At 59.8% G+C, this 17,690-nt stretch overlaps 2 protein-coding genes across 11 annotated transcripts; one reads left to right on the top strand and one right to left on the bottom strand.

Annotated features, from left to right (window-relative positions):
• The first annotated feature begins 931 nt into the window (after nt 1-931).
• On the top strand, nt 932-3,105 carry LOC135460280 (activator of basal transcription 1-like). Its single transcript, XM_064737051.1, has 4 exons — nt 932-1,034; nt 1,171-1,533; nt 1,722-1,900; nt 2,677-3,105. Exons 2-4 carry the CDS (start codon nt 1,176-1,178, stop codon nt 2,968-2,970), a joined length of 831 nt encoding a protein of 276 aa, XP_064593121.1. The 5' UTR covers nt 932-1,034; nt 1,171-1,175; the 3' UTR covers nt 2,971-3,105.
• A 1,058-nt stretch (nt 3,106-4,163) lies between these two features.
• On the bottom strand, nt 4,164-17,165 carry MBD1 (methyl-CpG binding domain protein 1). Of its 10 annotated transcripts, XM_064737040.1 has the most exons (17): nt 17,019-17,165; nt 16,014-16,135; nt 15,475-15,589; nt 14,930-15,201; nt 14,609-14,694; nt 14,177-14,217; nt 12,548-12,697; nt 9,240-9,374; nt 9,059-9,106; nt 8,901-8,957; nt 8,760-8,828; nt 6,925-7,089; nt 5,753-5,863; nt 5,600-5,680; nt 5,431-5,517; nt 5,246-5,335; nt 4,164-4,627 (listed from the first exon to the last, which is right to left on the bottom strand). In XM_064737040.1, the coding sequence occupies exons 1-17, from the start codon at nt 17,025-17,027 to the stop codon at nt 4,193-4,195; spliced, it is 2,073 nt and encodes a 690-aa protein (XP_064593110.1). In that variant the 5' UTR covers nt 17,028-17,165; the 3' UTR covers nt 4,164-4,192. The 10 variants fall into 10 exon arrangements, with proteins under 10 accessions (XP_064593110.1, XP_064593111.1, XP_064593107.1 ...); XM_064737041.1 differs by lacking the exon at nt 5,600-5,680; XM_064737037.1 differs by having other exon boundaries at nt 5,600-5,863; nt 8,760-8,825.
• Between the last annotated feature and the right edge of the window lie 525 nt (nt 17,166-17,690).

Here is a 17,690-nt window from a genome sequence, read left to right as displayed (position 1 = left end):
TTGGGGGTCCCCAGCACCCCCCAGTTTGGGGTCCCGGCGCCCCCATCCCGCTCACCTGGCCCGTGGGTGCTCCTGTCCCTGTGCAGCCGCTGGGGACTGCGGGTGGGGGCCGCCCCTGTCCTGGCCCCCCCAAATCCCCCCAATTCCCCCCCCTCGGGGTCCCTCCAGATGCTGATGGGGACGGGAGGGGGAGGGTTCCACCCCCCAATCTCGGTTTGGCCGAACTCCCGCAGTCCCGTGGGCCCCCCCCAATTAAACCAGATGTTAATTATTGGGGGGGGGGGGGTGAGGGGGATTAGGGGTGCCCCCCCAACACATCCTCAGAGAGTCCCATGGTGGAGCTGAGCCCCCGGGGGGTTTGGGGGGGCCGGGAGGGCTCTAATCCCCCCCAGCTGTCGGATTATGGCGGGGGGGGTTAATCCACTGCTCATCTGCAGCCAGGACCCCCCCACCAGCACCAGATGAGGGAGGGGGACACGGGGGGGGGCTGAGGGGGGCTCTGGGGACCTGAGGGGACTCTGGGAGGGCGAGGGGGATCCTGGGGGGGCTGTGGGGACATTTGGGGGGCTGAGGGGGCCATGGAGAGGCAGGGGGGCGGGGGTCTGTGGGCGCCATGAGGGGGGTGAACCAGGAGAGCTTTGAGGGGACAACGAGGGGACATTGCGAGGGGGTCAGTGGGTCCCAGGAGGGGTCAGTGGGTCCTGAGGGGGTCAGTGGGTGCCGGGGGTGTTCAGTGGGTCCAAGGACTGTGGGGGGGGGGGGCACTGGGGGGCAGTTCGTGTGGTCTCAGAGCGGGCGGGGCCTTTCCCGCCAAAACTCCGCCTCAGCCGTTCCCGCCCAAACCGCAGCGCGCGCTCCTCGCCGCAGCCAGGCCACACCCCCACATTGGGCCACGCCCCTCCCAGTGTAACCACGCCCCCAAGACAGGCCACGCCCCTCCGCGCTTTACGGCTTTTTCGCGACTCCCCGCCCCTGCTAGCGGTGCTTTACGGCTCTGTTGGTGTTTTACGACCGCAGCCGGCCGCGTTGTGAGGGTGCGGGCCCGGGGGGAGGCCCGGGGGGCGATTTTGGAGTTCCTGAGGGGAATTCGGGGGTGCGACAGAGCCTGGAAAGGGGTCAGGGGGCCCTGGGGGTGCTGGCTTCCCTTTAACTCCCTCCTGCCCATCGCAGGGGCCATGGCTGCGGCCGAGCGGGACCCGCACGGGAGGGGCGAGGAGGAGGAAGAAGAAGAGGAGGAAGAAGAGGAAGAGGAAGAAAAGGAGGAGGAAGAGGAAGAAATGGAGGGTGAAGAAGAGGAGGAGAAGGAGGAAGAAGAGGAAGAAAAGGAGAGGGAAGAAGAGGAAGGAAAGGAGGAGGAAGAAGAGGGTCCCGAGGGCTCCCCCGCTGCCGAAGCCCCCTCGGACCCCCCCCCAAAGCCGGTGGTACCGGGGGTCCTTTATTTGTCCTTCCTCCCCCCGGGCTTCGGGCCCCGCCAGGCCCGGGCTCTGCTGCGGCCGCACGGGGAGCTGGGCAGGGTCTTCCTGCAGCCCCACGGTGAGTCCGGGGGTCCCGGGGGGGGTCTGGGGGGTCCCCAGCAATAGGGAAAGGGGGGGGTCCCCGCAGGCAGGTACAGAATTTGGGAGTCAGGGCCCCTCCCAGCCCTGCTGACACCACGTTCAGCACCCCTGGGTGGGAATCTCAGCCCTCCCGGGGGTCTCAGCGCCCCCTCCCCGTTCCCTCAGGAGGTTCCGTGCGGCGGCGGCGGCAGCGCCCGGGGGGACCCCCGGCCGTGGCGTTCGCCGAGGGCTGGGTAGAATTCCGGGACAAGCGAGCGGCCAAACGCGCGGCCAAACTCCTGCACGGGGCCCCCATGGCCCCCCGGCCCCGCAGCCCCTTCCGCCATCACTACTGGAGCATCAAGGTGGGGCTCGGGGGGTGCTGGGTGGTTCAGAACGGTTTTAGGGGAGGTTGGATCCCTTTTTGGGGAGTCTCAGATCCATTTTTTGGGGGTCTTAGATCTTTGGGTGCTCTGGGAGAGGAAGGGGGTGGGCACCTGTTGGTTCCTGGGTAATTGGGACCTTTTATGGGTGAGGGGTTGGGGTCCCTTTTTGGGGGTCATAGATTTGTAGGGAGCACCTGGGTCCCTTTTTTGGCGGGGGGGGTCCCAGACCTTTGGAGGAGGGAGAGCACCTGTAAGTTCCTGGGTAATTGGGAGCCCTTTATGGGTGAGAGGTTGGGGTAGCCCTGGGTCCCTTTTTGGGGTTCCTAGATTTGTAGGGAGCACCTGGGTCCCTTTTTGGGACATCTCAGATCCCTTTTTGGGGGGTCTCAGATCTTTGGGTGCCCTGGCAGAGGATGGGGGGGGGACACCTGTGGGTTCCTGGGTAATTGGGACCCTTTATGGGTGAGGGGTTGGGGTCCCTTTTTGGGGGTCCCAGATTTGTATGACGCACCCGGGTCCCTTTTATGGGGGGGTTTCGGATGGTTTTGCCCCACTGGGGGTCCCTGTTTTAGGGTTCAGGGGTGCCCCCTACACTGTAGGAGGGGCATTCAGTGGGGAGGGGCTGAGCTGTGTTGGGGGACCCCTCCCACACACCTGGCCCAGCAGCTGAGGGGAGTTTGAACACCCCAAAACCTTATTGGAGGGGGTGGTCTGAGGTTGTTTGGGGGTGCCCTGACCTTGCCCACCCTCCCCAGTACCTGCCCGGCTTCCGGTGGCCTCACCTGAGCGAGCGGCTCAGCTACGAGCGCCAGGTGCGGGCGCAGCGCCTGCGGGCCGAGGTGGCCCAGGCCAAGCGGGAGGGGGGGTTCTACGCCCGCCACGCCTCCAAGGAGCCCCCCAAAACCTCGGGAGACCCCGCAGCCCCTCCCCGGACCTGGGGCTTCACCCAGAGACCGACAGAAGAGGAGATTTGGAGGCGCAAAGCTCGGCCCCCCCCGGCCGCGCCCCCCCAGAGCCTGCTGGAGAAGGTGTTTGGGACAGGCCGGTGAGACCCTCCCTCAAATTTGGGGGGGCTCCAGGTGTGTGGATCACCAGGGCCCCCTCCGGACACCGATTCCTGTCTCAAGGACCACCAGATGTTTTATTTTTCTCCTTAAAGCTTTTATTACTTTTAACAAAAATAATTCCTCGCGGTCTCTTTAAATTCTGCCGAGGGGGCGGAGCTAAGGGGAGGGGGCGGGGTTATGGCTTCGGCGCAAAACTCCCTGAAGGCAGCGCAAGGGGCGGGGGAGTGGGAGTGGCTTAAGCAGCTCAGACCACGCCCCTTTACCATAAAAGGACATGGCCTAAGGAAGCAACAGCAGGTGAAAGGTGCGTGTAGGCGGGGCCTGAACAAAGGGGCGGGGCTAGGGAAAGCCACGCCCCTCCCCGCGCCTTAAACAGGTAATTTAAATCTCTACAAAGGGGAGGGCAGGGCTCTTAAAGGGGCCGCGCCCCCATTTCGGGGGGCGGTTCCAGTGTCAAAAATAGAAGCTCTGGGGGGTGGGGGAGGGGCCCCAGTATGGCACTGGGGAAATGGGAGAACAAACAAACTCGGGGCCCCATAAACCTGATGTCCCCATAAACCTGGGGGGTGGGGGGCAAGCCCCCCCAAAAATGGGTGCTGAGAGCACCCCAATATCCCTGGGAAACCAAACGGGGGGAGTGGTACCACACTGGGGACTCCCCCCACTCAAAATGCCACCACTGGGGTCCCTCAGCCTTGCTGTGTCACTGGGGGAGGGGCAACCTGACACTGTGGGGGGGACACCAGGGGTCCCCAAAGTCGGGGTGTCACCCTGGGGTCCCCCTGAACCCCAACAGTGGGATCCTGGAGCCCCCAAACCTGGGGGGCACCCCAGGACCTCCCAATGACTCTCTGGGGGTCCCAGGGTGTCAATCCCACCCTGGGGACCCCCCAGTGCCCCTCTCCCACTACACCCAAGGCTCCATCCCCAAATCCCACTCCCCAAAGGTGCAACACCCCATCCCTCCTCCCCACCACCCCCACATCCCCCAATTTTAGTTCCCCCCTCACTTTTAGGTCCCTCATTTTCTTTTCCCCCCTCCCAATTTTATTCACCCCAATTCCAGTTCAACCATCACTTCCCAACCCCCCCAAATTTCCCTTTTCCCTTCCCATCAACATCCCCCTCCCCACATTTTTCACTCCCACCCCCCCCCAATTGCTCCCCCTCCCACCCCAATCCCCTCCTCCCTCCCCCTTTTCCCTCAATGCCCCTCCCCCGCCAGCATTTGGCAGGGCCGGCAGCAGCGCCCCCCCCTCACCAGGACATGGCAGCGAGGGGCTGGGGGCCGGGCCGGGGGTCCCGGGCAGGGCCCGTAGGCCTCGAGATCGCAGAGCAGCTCCACCAGGTCCAGCACGGAGCGCAGGGGGGGGCGCCGGGCCAGCACCTCATGCCCGGGGGGCACCGGGCGGCCTCGGGCAACCAGGACCCGGAATGCCAAGCCCGGGTTGAGCAGCACGGCGGCCGCGGCCATGGAGGAGCGGGGGCAGCGCTGAACGAGGCGCAGCCCCCGCGCCGGGCACGGCCCGGGACCACCGTCAGCCCCCACGACCCCCCAGTGGGCCGGGAGGGGAATCTCGGCCAGTTCCTCCAGGAAGGAGCCGGGCCAGAGCTGGGGAGCGGGGGGCAGCGGGAAGGGCTGTGGGGAAGAAAGGGTTAATAGGGTGGGGGGAGCACTTAGAGACCCCCAAGAACCCCCCCCAGCCAGCAGGAACTTCCTCCTTGTAAACCCCCCTGCTTGGAGACCCTCCCAAGAAACCCAAGGATCAAGCCAAGAGTCCCTTCCCAAATTCACCAGGACCCCAAAAACCTATCCCTGCTCCCCAAAATCCCTTCCCAAACTCACCAGGACCCCAAAAACCTATCCCTGCTCCCCAAAATCCCTTCCCAAACTCACCAGGACCCCAAAAACCTCCCCCCTCCCCAAAATCCCTTCCCAAACTCACCAGGATGCCAAAAACCTCCCCCACCCCTCACAAAATCCCTTCCCCAAATCACCAGGACCCCAAAAACCTATCCCTGCTCCCCAAAATCCCTTCCCAAACTCACCAGGACCCCAAAAACCTCCCTGCAGCCCCAAAAATCCCTTCCCTAGCTCACCAAAATCCCACCTGAAGTTCCCATTTGTCAGACCCTTCTCCCCAAATTCCCTTTAAAGCCACCCCCAGGACACCCCCAACCCCTTCCCAAGACCCCTCACCTGTCAAAAAGCCCCCCCAGGATCCCCCCAAATCCTCTGACCCCCCCTCTTCCTCACCACTCGGCTGCCGCCCTCCTCTTCCTCTTCTTCCTCCTCCTCACTCTCATCCAGCACCACCAGCTGCGGAGAGGGAGGCTGGGGGGGCACCTGGGGGTGAAGGCAGAGGCTCAGGACCCCCCAAACCGCAGGGACCCCCCCAAACCGCAGGGACCCCCCCAAACCGCAGAGTTTCCCCCCCTTACCGGCACCAGGGACGCGCTGGGCTGCGGCTGCTCCTGCTTCACACGGGGGGTGGCGGCGATCAGGACCCCCAGATCCCCCGGGGGGGGCTGGAAAAGGAGGGGCAGGGGCGTTATGGGGGTCCCAGGCACCCCGAGGAGCCTCAGGGGGGGTGTCTGGGGTCCCACTCACCCTTTGGGGGGCGACGCTGGGCTCCGGGGGGGCCCCCTTGAGGCGCGGGGCCGAGGCGATGAGGAGCCCCAGGCGAGGGTCCTGGGGGGCAGGGGGGGTCACGGGGGGGTCCCAGGTGTGCAGGGGGGGTCCCAGGCAGCCGGGGGGTCTCACCTCGAGGCGGGGGAGGGGTCCTGCTTCCTCCTTGATGGGGCAGAGGCGCAGGGGGGGCCCCGGGAGGGGCCTGGGGCCGTTCTCAGCCCCCCCCAGCGGCTCCTCCTTCTCCTGTGGGGGAGGGGCAGCCAGGTGAGACCCCCCCCCCATTTCCCTTCAGGTATCCAGGAGGGACCCCCCACCCCTGAAAAAGGGACTCAGGTGTCTCCAGAGGACCCCCCCACCTCAACCTCCCGTGGGGAAACTGAGGCACACACAAGCCTTGGTGTCAACGGGGAGGAGACTGAGGCATCCGGGGGTCCCCAAAACCCCCCAGAGCCCCTCCTGCGGGGGGAGGGGGGGCGTGGGGACACCTTGGTCCCCTCCCCTGACACCTGGGTGCCCCCGAGCGGGGAGAGTCCGAGCACAGCAAAGCAGCAAAGCAAGCACAGCCAAGGAGGGGGGAGGATTTGGGGTTATTTCTGGGGGGGCAGGGTGAGGGTCCCGTGGGGGTGGGAGGAGCATTTTGGGGTCCCCCCTGAGCACAAGGGGGGGTCCCGTTACCTTGCGGGGGGGGCGGGGCAGGCGGCGGCGGCTCCGGGCGGCGGCGCGGGGGGGCCGGCGGCGGCGGGGCCTGGACAGGGGGAGGGGGCGGCCGCTCCAGGGGGACCCCCAGCGACCCCCCCCCACCGGCAGCAGCCGCCTCTGCGCCAGGAGAGAGACCTCAGAGCGGGGGGGGGCAGTGCCAAGGGGAGGGGGATGCGCATTTGGGGGGGGCACAAATGCAAGAAGAGCCCCCCCAGGTGGGCCTGGGTGGCCAAGGGACCCCCACCCGGGACCCCCACCCCTTCCCCTCAAAAGGGACCCAGGGTGAGCCCCCCAAAGCCAAGCAATGCAGGAAGGACCCAGGCGTCCGGGAAACCCCCCAGCAGAAACAGAACCCAGGCGGCGTCCAGGTGCCACCTGGGTGCCAACCAATGCCTCCCCTCCCACCCTGAACTTGTCCATACTGGTCCAAACTGGGCTGCACCCAGCGCCGGGGTGGCCGGGGGAGCCCGAACCTTGCGTGTGCCTCAGTTTCCCCAGCCAAAGGAGTCGGGTCACTGAGGAAAGGGGGGTGGAGGGGATGGCTGGGGCTCACTGGGACGTTACTGGGAGGCACTGGGAGGGAGGAAGCACTGGGGGGCACCCACCATGGCACAGCGCAGGCACTGCCTCCAGCGGCACTTCTGGCGCTTGAGGTTCTGGCCCCCGAATTTGGGCTTGTCCCGGCAGAAGTCGCAGCGGCCGCAGTCGGCCGGGCGCCGGCAGGCTGCGCACACCCCGCAGCGCCGGCTGGCCCGGCTCCGCACCCCCCGCTGCCGGCAGAGAGCGGCGTCACCCCCGCGTCCCCAACTGTCCCCAGGGCCCGCTGCAGTGGCGGGGGGGGAGGTCCCCAGGGCCTGCCCGGTGGCGCGGTGTTAGTGCGGGAACAGCTATTAGGAGCGTTACGGTAGATGCGGCAGTGTTAGGGGTATTACGGCAGCCAGGCAGCAGCAGCGGATTAGGACGAGCATTCCGGTAGGAGCAGCTATTAGAGGCATTACGGTATCTGAGCCCCAGTATTTGGGGCATTACAGTATCTGAGCCCTGCTATTAGAGGCATTATGGTATCTGACCACGCTAACAGAGGCATTACGGTATCTGAGCCCAGCTATTAGAGGCATTATGGTACTGATCCCACTAATAGAGGCATTACGGTATCTGCAGCCCAATATTAAAGGCATTACGGTATCCAAGCCCCAGTATTTGGGGCATTACATTATCTGCACTCTACTATTAGAGGCATTATGTTATCTGAGCCCCAGTATTTGGGGTATTACGGTATCTGCACTCTGCTCTAGAGGCATTACGGTATCTAAGCCCCAGTATTAGGGGCACTGTGGTATCTGCACCCCACTATTAGAGGTATTATGGTGTCTGAGCCCTGCTATTAGAAGCATTACGGCATGTAAGCCTCACTATTTGGAGCAATACAGTATCAAAGCTCTGCTATTAGAGACATTACAGTATCTGCACCCTGCTATGAGAGGCATTATGGTATCTGAACCCCACTATTACAGGCATTACGGTATCTGCACCCTGATATCAGAAATACTATGTTATCTGTTCTCCACTATTAGATACATTATGGTATCCAAGCCCCACTATTTGGGGCATTACGGTACATGCACCCCACTATTAGAGACACTACGGTATCTGCACTGCACTATTAGAGACATTACGGTATCTACACTCTGCTATTAGAAATATTACGTATCAGAGCCCGGCTATTAAAGGCATTACAGTGTCTGAGCCCCAGTATTTGAGGCATTACGGTATCTGCACCCCAGTATTAGAGGTATTACAGCATCTGAGCCCCACTATTAGGGGCACTTCGGTATCTGCACCCCACTTTTGAAGACATTATGGTAACTGCACCTCACTATTTGGGGCATTATGGTATCTGCACTCCATTAATAGAGCCATTATGGTATCTGAGCCCCAGCATTTGGGGCATTCTGCTACTAGAGGTATTACGTTATCTGTACCCCACTATTGGTATCTTAGGTCTTGCTATACCTGGAACAGTTATTAGGAGAATTATGGTAACCAAACTCTGCTCTGAGGAGTTTTGAGGTACCTGAACCCCAAAATTTGGAGCATTACACTGCCCCAACGCCACAGCCAGGGTTGCTCAAACCTCACCATCAGCTGTGAACAGTTTTTGGGCTGTCACAATGATCTGGCCCCAGCATTAGGGGTATTATGGTTTTGGCACCCCAATATTAATGGGGTTTGAATGTGATGAACCCCAATATTCAGTATTGGAATGGCTCATAGGATCATTACGGTACCTGCACCCCAATCCTGCCCCCTTTTGCAGGCCCCTATATTAGGAGCATTACGGCTTCCCCCCTGCCCCAATAGCTGCTCTGGAAGGGGCGTGGCCATTGATGGAGGGGCGGAGCTATGACACAGGGGGGCGTGGCTAAGGCCTGTCACTCACCCCGCGGGGCCCAGGGGCCTTGAGGGGTCGCCCCGGCTTCTTCTTCTCCTTGCCCTTGTTCAGCAGCTTCTGGGAGGGAGGGGGGGTTTGTGGGGGGGGGTTCCAGGTGTGCCCAGGTGTGCCCAGGGGGGTCCCACTCACTCTGTGCCTGGCGCTGGAGGCATCGCTGGGCTCCCGCTCCACGAGAGGCTTCCATTTCTGGGGGGACAAACGGGGCTGAGGGCGGCACTTTGGGGGTCCCCCAGAACACCCGGGGGTCTCCGCTGTGCCACTGCCCGGTGTGGGGGTCCCACACTCACCTCTGTCAGGGGCCGGGGGCTCTGCGGCTTCTTGGCCACCTTGGCTTTCTGAGGGAACACAGAGTGGGGGGTCAGCAGGGGACAATGGGTGGGGGACACACCAGGGTGCTGGTGTGACAGTGGGGAGGTGCTGGGGGTCCCAGGGGTGACACTGGGGGGGTTCTGGGGGGGACAGTCCCACCTTGGGGCGCAGGCAGCGGCGCCGCAGGCAGCGCCACTGGCGCTTGAGGCCGGGCTGCAGGCGCCGCAGGCAGATGCAGCAGCTGCCGCAGTCCTCGGTGCTCAGGCAGCCGGCGCAGGAGCCGCAGCCCAGGCCCTGCAGGGAGAAAACACAGGGAAATATGGGAAAATGTGGGATAAAAAACATGGGATAACACTCGAGGGTATAGGAGGATGTGGGTGAATGAGCAGCCACAGACAAGGGGCAGGAGGGACAAGGCAGGAGCCACAGCGGGGACACAAGGGCTAGCCAGGAGGGCAGGGAAAACATGGGGAAATATGGGAAAATACAAGATAAAAACACGGGGAAATATGGGAAAATACAGGATAAAAAACATGGGGAAATATGGGAAAATATAGGATAAAAAACATGGGGAAATACAGGAAAATACAGGATAAAAACCATGGAGAAATATGGGAAAATATAGGATAAAGGACATGGGGAAATATGGGAAAATATACAATAAAAACCATGGGGAAATATAGGTAAATACAGGATAAAAACCATGGGGAAATATAGGTAAGACAGAATAAAAACCATGGGGAAATATGGGAAAATACAGGATAAAAAACGTGGGGAAATATGGGAAAATATGGGATAAAAAACATGGGATAACACTCGAGGGTATAGGAGGATGTGGGTGAATGAGCAGCCACAGACAAGGGGCAGGAGGGACAAGGCAGGAGCCACAGCGGGGACACGAGGGTTAGCCAGGAGGGCAGGGAAAACATGGGGAAATACAGGATAAAAAACATGGGGAAATATGGGAAAATACAGGATAAAAAACATGGAGAAATATGGGAAAACATAGGATAAAGGACATGGGGAAATATGGGAAAATACAAGATAAAAAACATGGGGAAATATGGGAAAATACAGGATAAAAACCATGGGGAAATATGGGAAAATATAGGATAAAAAACATGGGGAAATACAGGAAAATACACAATAAAAAACATGGGGAAATTTAGGTAAATACAGGATAAAAATCATGGGGAAACATGGGAAAATACAGGATAAAAACTATAGGGAAATATGGGAAAATACGGGATAAAAACCATGGGGAAATATGGGAAAATACGGGATAAAAAACATGGGATAACACTCGAGGGTATAGGAGGATGTGGGTGAATGAGCAGCCACAGACAAGGGGCAGGAGGGACAAGGCAGGAGCCACAGCAGGGACAGGAGGGTTAGCCAGGAAAACATGGGGAAATATGGGAAAATACAAGATAAAAACACAGGGAAATATGGGAAAATACAGGATAAAAAATATGGGGAAATACAGGAAAATACAGGATAAATACCATGGAGAAATATGGGAAAATATGGGATAAAAAACACAGGGAAATATGGGAAAATGTGGGATAAAAAACATGGGATAACACTCGAGGGTATAGGAGGATGTGGGTGAGTGAGCAGCCACAGATAAGGGGCAGGAGGGACAAGGCAGGAGCCACAGCGGGGACATGAGGGTTAGCGGCAGGGAAAACATGGGAATATGGGAAAATCAGGATAAAAACATGGGGAAATATGGGAAAATCAAGGATAAAAAACATGGGGAAATATGGGAAAATACAGGATAAAAAACCATGGAGAAATATGGGAAAATATAGGATAAAGACATGGGAAATATGGGAAAATACAGGATAAAAACATGGGGAAATTATGGATAAAATAACATGGGATAACACTCGAGGGTATCGAGGGTATAGGAGGATGTGGGTGAATGAGCAGCCACAGACAAGGAGACAAGGCAGGAGCCACAGCGGGGACACGAGGGCTAGCCAGGAGGGCAGGGAAAACATGGGGAAATATGGGAAAATCAAGGATAAAGGACATGGGGAAATATGGGAAAATACACAATAAAAAACATGGGGAAATATAGGTAAATACAGGATAAATACCATGGAGAAATACGGGAAAATATAGGATAAAAACTATGGGGAAATATGGGAAAATATGGGATAAAAAACATGGGATAACACTCGAGGGTATAGGAGGATATGGGTGAATGAGCAGCCACAGATAAGGGGCAGGAGGGACAAGGCAGGAGCCACAGCAGGGACACAAGGGCTAGCCAGGAGGGCAGGGAAAACATGGGGAAATATGGGAAAATACAGGATAAAAAACATGGGGAAATATGGGAAAATCAAGGATAAAAACCATGGGGAAATATGGGAAAATATAGGATAAAGGACATGGGGAAACATGGGAAAATACAGGATAAAAACTATGGGGAAATACGGGAAAATACAGGATAAAAACCACGGGGAAATATGGGAAAATATAGAATAAAGGACATGGGGAAATATGGGAAAATACAGGATAACAAATATGGGATAACACTCGAGGGTGCAGGAGGACATGGGTGAAAGAGCAACCACAGACAAGGACAGGGACAGGGGGACAAGGCAGGAGCTGCAGCCCAGGCCCTCCAGGAACGTGGAATAACGTAGATAACAGGGAACAGAGTGGAATTACACAAAATAACATGAGAAAACAGGGATAAAATGCGATAATGTAAAATAACGTGGGGTATCAGTCACGCAGAGTAACACTGGTAATGTTAATTAACACAGATTAACGTTAATTAACACAGCACCACGCACATCCTCAGACAATGAAGGAGGGGACACAGAGGTGACACAGGGGACACACAGGTTTGTGGTGACACAGGAGGTGACAGTGACACGGGGAGAGAGAGGATTATGGTGACATTTGGGGGTGACAGCAACACTTGGGGGGTGACAATGACACTGGGGAGGGTGACAGTGACACTGGGAGGGCGAGGATTACGGTGACATGACAGAGGTGACATTAACATGGGGGGGGTGCTGGTGACATTTGGGGGTTGACAGTGACAGTGGGGGGGTGACAGTGACACTGGGAGAGGGAGGATTAGAGTGACATGAGAGGGGTGACAATGACAACGGGGTGCTGGTGACCCTGGGGAGATGCTGGTGACACTGGGAGGGGTAACAGCGACACTGGGAGAGGGAGGATTACAGTGACATGAGGGGTGACACTAACATGGGGGGGTACTGGTGACACTGGGGGGGGGGTGACAGCAACATGAAGGGGGTGCTGGTGACACCGAGGGGGGGTGACAGTGACAAGGGGGTGCTGGTGACATTGAGGGGGTGCCGGTTACACCAAGGGGAGTGACAGTGACAAGAGGGTGTTGGTGACACTGGGGGGTTGTTGGTGACACTGGGGTGGTGACAGTGACACCGAGGGGGGTGACAATGACAAGGGGGTGCCGGTACCTTCTTGACAATGCGCAGGCAGCGGCGCAGGAGGCACTTGGGGGTCCGGCCGGGCCCGGAGGGGCCCCCGGGGGTGCTGCGGGCGCAGGCGCTGCAGATGCCACAATCCTCGGGGATGCGACAGGCCTGGCACGTGCCACAGCCCACCCGCTGTGGGGAGGGGGCGTCAGGGCTCTGGGGGCGCCCCCAAACACCCCCTGGGGGATTTGGGGAATGCCCAAGGGCATCATTTCACCCCTGGGGGATTTGGGGAATGCCCAAGGGCACCATGTCCACCCCTGAGGGATTTGGGGAATGCCCAAGGGCACCATTTCCACCCCTGGGGGATTTGGGGAATGCCCAAGGGAACCATTTCACCCCTGAGGGATTTGGGGAATGCCCAAGGGCACCATGTCCACCCCTGAGGGATTTGGGGAATGCCCAAGGGCACCATTTCCACCCCTGGGGGATTTGGGGAATGCCCAAGGGCACCATTTCCACCCCTGAGGGATTTGGGGAATGCCCAAGGGCACCATTTCCACCCCTCTGGCAGATTTGGGGAATGCCCAAGGGCACCATTTCCACCCCTGGGGGATTTGGGGAATGCCCAAGGGCACCATTTCACCCCCCTGAGGGATTTGGGGAATGCCCAAGGGCACCATTTCACCCCTGGCAGTTTTGGGGAATGCCCAAGGGCACCATTTCCACCCTGGGGGATTTGGGGAATGCCCAAGGGCACCATTTCCACCCCTCTGGCGGATTTGGGGAATGCCCAAGGGCACCATTTCCACCCCTGGGGGATTTGGGGAATGCCCAAGGGCACCATTTCCACCCCCCTGAGGGATTTGGGGAATGCCCAAGGGCACCATTTCCACCCCTGAGGGATTTGGGGAATGCCCAAGGGCACCATTTCCACCCCCCTGAGGGATTTGGGGAATGCCCAAGGGCACCATTTCCACCCCTCTGGCGGATTTGGGGAATGCCCAAGGGCACCATTTCCACCCCTGAGGGATTTGGGGAATGCCCAAGGGCACCATTTCCACCCCCCTGAGGGATTTGGGGAATGCCCAAGGGCACCATTTCACCCCCTGGGGGATTTGGGGAATGCCCAAGGGAACCATTTCCACCCCTCTGGGGGATTTGGGGAATGCCCAAGGGCACCATTTCACCCCCCTGAGGGATTTGGGGAATGCCCAAGGGCACCATTTCCACCCCTCTGGCGGATTTGGGGAATGCCCAAGGGCACCATTTCCACCCCTGAGGGATTTGGGGAATGCCCAAGGGCACCATTTCCACCCCTGAGGGATTTGGGGAATGCCCAAGGGCACCATTTCACCCCCCTGAGGGATTTGGGGAATGCCCAAGGGCACCATTTCCACCCCTGAGGGATTTGGGGAATGCCCAAGGGCACCATTTCCACCCCCCTGAGGGATTTGGGGAATGCCCAAGGGCACCATTTCCACCCCTGAGGGATTTGGGGAATGCCCAAGGGCACCATTTCACCCCCCTGAGGGATTTGGGGAATGCCCAAGGGCACCATTTCCACCCCTGAGGGATTTGGGGAATGCCCAAGGGCACCATTTCCACCCCTGGGGGATTTGGGGAATGCCCAAGGGCACCATTTCCACCCCCCTGAGGAATTGGGGGTACCTTGTAGAATCGCTGCTCCCGGTTGAAGTCTCGTCTCTGGGCTGGGGGAGGTGGAGGAAGGGGGTCAGGGTCACCCCAAATTTCCTGGGATTTCCCCCCTGACCCCCCTCCAAAACTCCTTCAGGCTCCCTTCCCCACCAAAATGGTCCAAAACAGAGGGAAAAGGAGGCAGGGAGGAATCAAGCAGGAGGAAATTTCAGAGGAATAAAGTGATAATTACGAGGCTGAAGAAATTTAAGGAATGATGATGATGATGATGATGATGATGGAGGGGGAAAACCCCAGGGAATGAAGAGCAAGAAGAACAGGAAAATGAGGAAGAGAATAAAACAAAAAAAGCTCTGAGAGAGCTGAGGAAGGTGGGAGAGAGACTCAGAGGATGAAGAGGAGCACGAAGAGGATGAGGAGGAAGGCACTGAGGCCGAAGCTCACCACGGCAGTCGGGGCAGAGCCAGCGGCAGCGGCGCTGGGGGGGCAGGGACACCCCTGGGAAGAGGGTCTGGCAGCCAGCACACAGCCTGCAGAGGAGAGAGTGGCATTTTTGGGGGCGCCAGGGGGACCCCAACACCCTCATTGTCCTCCACAATCCCACAGCCCCCCTGAGGGAACCCCCAATACTCTGAATTTTTCCCCAAGGATCCCCCAAATTCCCCCCAGGGACCCCAATCCCTCCCTCCTGGGGTTACCCCCTGCTCCTGAGACCACTCCCCACCCCTGGAGGACCCCACGACCCCCCCCCGTTCCCCCACTCACGCCATCACCCCATCCTGGGGGGGCTCCAGGGGCGGCCGCTTCCGGGTCCGGCGATGGGGGGGCTCCCTCAGGGGCGTGGCCACAGATGAAGAGGGCGTGGCCTGGTTGGGGATGGGCAGGGCCTGACCTGGTAAGGGTGGGGCCTTCTCAGTCTCAGCCCCGCCCACCTCCACCTCCACTTCCACCTCCACCTCCTCTTCCTCCTTTGTGAAGATTTTGGGGGGCTCTGGGAGGGGCCCGGTGGGCAGATGCCATTTGGGGCTCTTCTTGGTCTGAAAAGCAGAAAATGGGGAGGTCATAACAATGCCTTGTGATCCCCCTCATTCCTGTTCCTCCCCAATTAAAGGACCCCTTGTTTCCCCCCTCAATTCAGGTTCTCAACCACATTTTGAGGAGCCCCTTTTGCCCCATCTCTTTATTCCACCCCCAATTCCTTCCTTGTTATGGTGCTCCCCACCCTAAGGAGAGCTCCAGGTTTCCCTCCCCGAGGTTTTTTGGGATTTTTGTGCCCCCTCCCGTGGTTTTTAGGGTCCCATCCCCCATACCCGAGTGGGGCCAGGTCGCTGCTGCCCCGATTTGAAGTCGAAGTTGCTCAGGTCATGCCCAGGGCCCAGGAACCGTCGCAGCTCGATCTTACTGCGGAACTTCTGCCCTGTGGGGCTGCGGGGAGTGTGGTCAGAGGGGACCCAAAACACCCAGGAATGGCCCCAAAACTCCACGGGGACCGCTGAGCCTGGGGGAGCCCCCAAATGTCAAAGGGAGAATGGGAAAGGGGGACCAAACAGAGCTCAGGGGACTCCAAAACTCTCAAAAAGGACCCACTGAGCCCCAAAACAGCCTGGGAAAATTGGAGGGGACTGGGAATATTTGGGGAAAGGGGCATTGAGATGGCCCTGGGGAGATCGTGGAGGGGGAGATGGGAGAGGGGCTCTGAAATTCCCCTTGAAACACCACCGGGGGGTGAGGGGGAAGCCCCTAAATGGACACGAGATGGGGTCTAGGAGGGGAGAAAGGGCAGAGCCGGCCCCACCCGCAGTCCCGTGGGGTTGGGAGGGGAGAATTGGGGGTTTTTAGGGAGAGGCACCTCCTGTAGTAGGTGTCGCTGCGGCCGCTGGTGGCCCCGGATTTCCGAAAAGCTTCGCGGCGCTGCCAGCCCGGGCCCAGCGCCGGGCACTCGGCCCAGCCCTCCGCCATCCTGCGGGGGGGCTGAAAGCCCCGGGGAGAGGGTGGGGAGGGGGTCACGGCCGGCCCCGAGAGCCCGAACAGCCCCCGGACCCCGCCCCTAAACAGCGCCCGGCCCCGCCCCCAAACAACGCCTGGCCCCGCCCCAAACACAGCCCGGCCCCGCCCCCTCCCCACGTGACTCCGTCCTCCCCTCCCCCACCGCCAGGGCTCCCCCTCCCCCACACAAACACAGCTCCGGGTCCACCCCTCCCCCGCAAGGACACCCCCAAAACTGCCCCGGAGTTCCGCCCCCAATCACAAAAACCTCCCAAGCGGTGCCTCCCCCACGCCAAAGTGTTCCTTCCCCTCGCAAACTGCCCCTCTCCCTCAGAAACAACCACCAAACTGCCCCTCCCCCTCAAAAACTGCCCTCAAACCGCCCCTCCCCGTCACAAACTGCCCCCAAAACTGCCCCTTTTCCTCACAAACTGCACTCAAACTGCCCCTTTTCCTCACAAACTGCCCCTTCCTCTCACAAACTGCCCCCAAAACTGCCCCTTTTCCTCAAAAACTGCCCCCAAAACCGCCCCTCCGCCTCACAAACTGCCTCCAAATTGCCCTTCCCCCTGAGAAACAACCCCAAAACTGCCCCTCTTCCTCGCAAACTGCCCCAAAACTGACCCGTTCCCTCAAAAACTTCCCTCAAACCGCCCCTTCCCCTCACAAACTTCCCCCAAACTCCCCCTCCCTCTCCCAGCCCCTTCCCTCACGCCCTTTCCCCCACACGAACCCACCTCAGCCGCCCCCCACCCCACTCCCTCACCGCTCGCCCGTCCCCACCGACCGCGTGTCCCCGCTCGGATCCCTCTCGCTCCCCGCTCCTCGCTCAGCCCCGCTGCGGTCCCGCACCCCTCCGGCCCCTCACCGTTCCCATCCGCCCCCGCCTGTGGCGCAGCTCTTCCTCTTCCTCCTCCTCTTCCTCCTCCTCTTCCTCCAGCGACGCCGCGAGGCCGCGGGGGGCGGGACCCCGCGACGGAAGCGGAAACGCCGAGCGGGAAAAGCAGTGGGCGGGGGATGCGGATCACGTGAAGGGGAATGGACCAATTGGAAAGGGCAGAACCAGGGAGGGGCGGGGCGATACGCGACCTGTGAAGAGGGCGAGGCACGTGACTGCCGGGCACGTGACGCCAGGAGTGAGGGGACATGTTAATGAGCTCTGTGTGGGCGTGGCTATGCTAATTAGCCCGGAGCGTTCCCCTGGGGCCTTTTGGGGCCCTTTCCCCTGCCCAGGACCCCCCGGACCCCCCTAAAGGACCACCCAAAACAGCCAGAGAGCCCTCCCAGCCCCACCACAACCCTCAGGACCGCCCAAAAACTGCCAGGGACCCCTCAATCTCCCCAAGGATGCTGCTCCCATTTCCCCCCCATCCACAACCCCCTCCAAAGGACCCCCCAACCCTGCCAGGGACCCCTCCCAGCCCCCCATGGTTGCTGCTCCCATTTCCAGCCCCCCCACCCCCTCAGGACCCCCCAGCTGCCCCCAAGGCCAGAGAAGAGATCCCCACAGCCTCTGCAGGGTCTGGGGTGGTACCAGAAA

The sequence above is a fragment of the Zonotrichia leucophrys genome, unplaced genomic scaffold, assembly GCF_028769735.1.
Source record: "Zonotrichia leucophrys gambelii isolate GWCS_2022_RI unplaced genomic scaffold, RI_Zleu_2.0 Scaffold_34_1600103, whole genome shotgun sequence".
Taxonomy (NCBI): Eukaryota; Metazoa; Chordata; class Aves; order Passeriformes; family Passerellidae; genus Zonotrichia; species Zonotrichia leucophrys.
Note: the sequence above shows the minus strand (reverse complement) of the source record. Positions and strands in the feature narration are given on the sequence as shown.